The 2,798-nt window shown below is 35.6% G+C and overlaps 1 protein-coding gene across 1 annotated transcript; it reads left to right on the forward strand.

The window, feature by feature from the left end:
• The first annotated feature begins 2,104 nt into the window (after window positions 1-2,104).
• Window positions 2,105-2,566, forward strand: LOC129926641 (uncharacterized protein K02A2.6-like). Its single transcript, XM_056032008.1, has one exon. The coding sequence runs from the start codon at window positions 2,105-2,107 to the stop codon at window positions 2,564-2,566; it is 462 nt and encodes a 153-aa protein (XP_055887983.1).
• Window positions 2,567-2,798: the final 232 nt, after the last annotated feature.

The following is a 2,798-nucleotide window of genomic DNA, read 5'->3' on the forward strand; positions in this document are numbered from 1 at the left end:
AATCACGATGATCTTACCTTGAAGAAGTGCATAGAGATATGCCAAACATACGAGCAAACTGCAAAAGGATTGGCAGAGATAAATAAGGAAACTGTTGTGAAGATAGATAAGATAGAACAGAAGAAAAATGACAACAGAAACAACCTGCTGGTTTTGTGGAGGCAGACATGCAGTGAACAGAACAGCATGCCCAGCTTGGGGAAAAAATTGCAGTAAATGCAAAGGCAAAAATCATTTTGCAGTTAAGTGTAAGACTAAGAATAAAATACATATGCATAATGCAATGGATGAATTTGACCAAGAGGAACAATTAAACTCAATTAATGTGTTAAACATAAATAGGGACAGAATGACAGCACTATTCATGATAAATAGTCAACAAATAAGATTTCAACTGGACACAGGAGCAGATGTTAACATTATATATAAGAAATACATTAAAAAGACACAAATTAAGAAGAGTGTTCAAACATTAACAATGTGGAATAATTCCAAATTAAAAAACGAGGGCACTGCTAACTTAATAATAATAAATCCTAAAAACAAAAAGAATTATTTAGTAACATTCACAGTTGTAGAGAACCACTATCAATGCTTATTAGGCCGTAAAACATGCCATAGTTTAAGTCTGATCACATTAAATGAAGATAGATTCATATCACAAGTAAACACAATGGATCGTCATCTGGGAGATTTAGGTGAAACATCATTAACTATCAATGAGAACATAGCTCCGGTGGTATCACCTTGTCGTAATATACCATTTGCATTTCAAAAGAAAGTGGAAGCAGAAATAGAGACATTAGTAAAAAGGAAAATATTAATTCCTGTAAATGAACCTACAGATTGGGTCAGCCAGATGGCTGTGGTTCAAAAGCCAAATGGGGATTTAAGGATCTGCATTGAACCAAGACATGTAAACACTGCTTTAAAAAGAGAACATTTTAAGTTACCAACTTTGGAAGCTGTAATGCCACAGTTCCTAAATGCTAAAATATTTTCTAAATTGGACGTAAAGAAGGCTTACTGGCATGTACTTATAGATGAAAAGTCTAGTCTACTAACAACCATGATCACACCATATGGGCGGTACAGATGGTCAAGACTTCCTTTTGGACTAAGTGTAAGTGGAGAAATATTCCAGAAGAAGTTAACAGAAGCATTGTTAGGATTAGAAGGATGCATTAATGTGGCTGATGATATCGTGATTGTGGGATGTGGTCAGTCCAAAGAAGAAGCAGAAAAAGATCACTCTGACAAACTGAAGAGATTAAGAGAGAGATGCAAATAGAAACGCATTAAATCAAATGAAACGAAAACAGTATAGAAACAAGACCAGATAAGTTTCATGGGACATTGCATTAGTGCACAAGGCATAAAGCCTGACACAAAGAAGATCAAAGCTATTCTGGAAATGAAGAAACCAGAAAATAGCCAGGAAGCAAGAAAATTATGTGGAATGGTGCAGTATTTGTCAAAATTTTTGAACAATCTAGCCGAAGTGTCTCAACCATTAAGAGAACTAACAAAGAAAGATTGCAATTTTAGATGGACTGAAAAATGTGAAGAGGCATTCAACAAGATAAAAACAATGATTACCAAAACTCCAGTTTTTTATATTCTACAACCCTGACAAGAAACTGGAAATACAAGTGGACAGTAGTCAACATGGACTTGGAGCTGTACTAATGCAAGAAGGACAACCAATAGAATTTGCCTCTAGAGCATTGACACCAACGGAAAAACGGTGGGCTCATTGAAAAAGAACTACTTGCCGTGATTTTTGGGCTAGAAAGATTTAATCAATATACATTTGGAAGACATGTCATAATAATAAATGATCATAAGCCACTTGCAAACATCTTAAGGAAACCTCTAAACCAGGCTCCAAGAAGATTACAAAACTTGATGTTAAGGAGCAATCGTTATGATTTCTCATTTCATTGCTGACACATTATCACGACTGGGCAAACAAGAGGAGAAGCAAGATGAAGTTTTTAACATATGCCAGACACAAGTTGTGGACATACCGGATCCATTATTAGAAAGAATAAAACAAGAAACAGACTTAGATGACACATTAAATAAATTATCAAAGCTAATTATGAATGGATGGCCTCAAAGAAAACAAGATTTAGACAACATGATAAGAACATATTTTGATTTTGCTGATACTTTGGGACTTAGTAATGGAGTAATTTTGAAAGGAGAAAGAATAGTCATACCTTTCAGTATGCGTCAAGAAATGAAGAAAAACCTGCACACAGCACACATTGCATATGATGGAATGATGAGGAGGGCCCGACAGACGATATTCTGGCCAGGCATGGCTGATGAAATAAAGCAGATGGCAGAGACATGCACTGCTTGTCAAGAAAGAAAACCTATGAACCAGAGAGAAACACTTATACAACATGATGAAGGAAATGTTCCATGGGAAAAAGTTGGAGCTGACCTGATGGAAGTGGATGGAAGACAGTATCTAATTACTGTTGATTATTACTCTAATTTTATTGAGTATGATTATCTTTCAACAACAACATCACAAGATGTGATTAGAAAATGAAGCTATATGAAGCTTTAACATATGAAGCTTTACTGGAACTCAGAAATACACCTCGGCAATGTACTGGACTTAGCCCAGCTGAAATGTGCCTCAAAAGAAGTCCTCGGACATTGATTCCCAGCACATCAAAGTGTTTAAGTGAACATGTTGTAGCTGAGAAGAAAGAGAATTACAAACGACAAGTAAAAAGACAATATGATAAGCAAGCTCGGGATTTACCAAAATTTCATCT

Source organism: Biomphalaria glabrata, chromosome 1, assembly GCF_947242115.1.
Source record: "Biomphalaria glabrata chromosome 1, xgBioGlab47.1, whole genome shotgun sequence".
Lineage (NCBI taxonomy): Eukaryota > Metazoa > Mollusca > Gastropoda > Planorbidae > Biomphalaria > Biomphalaria glabrata.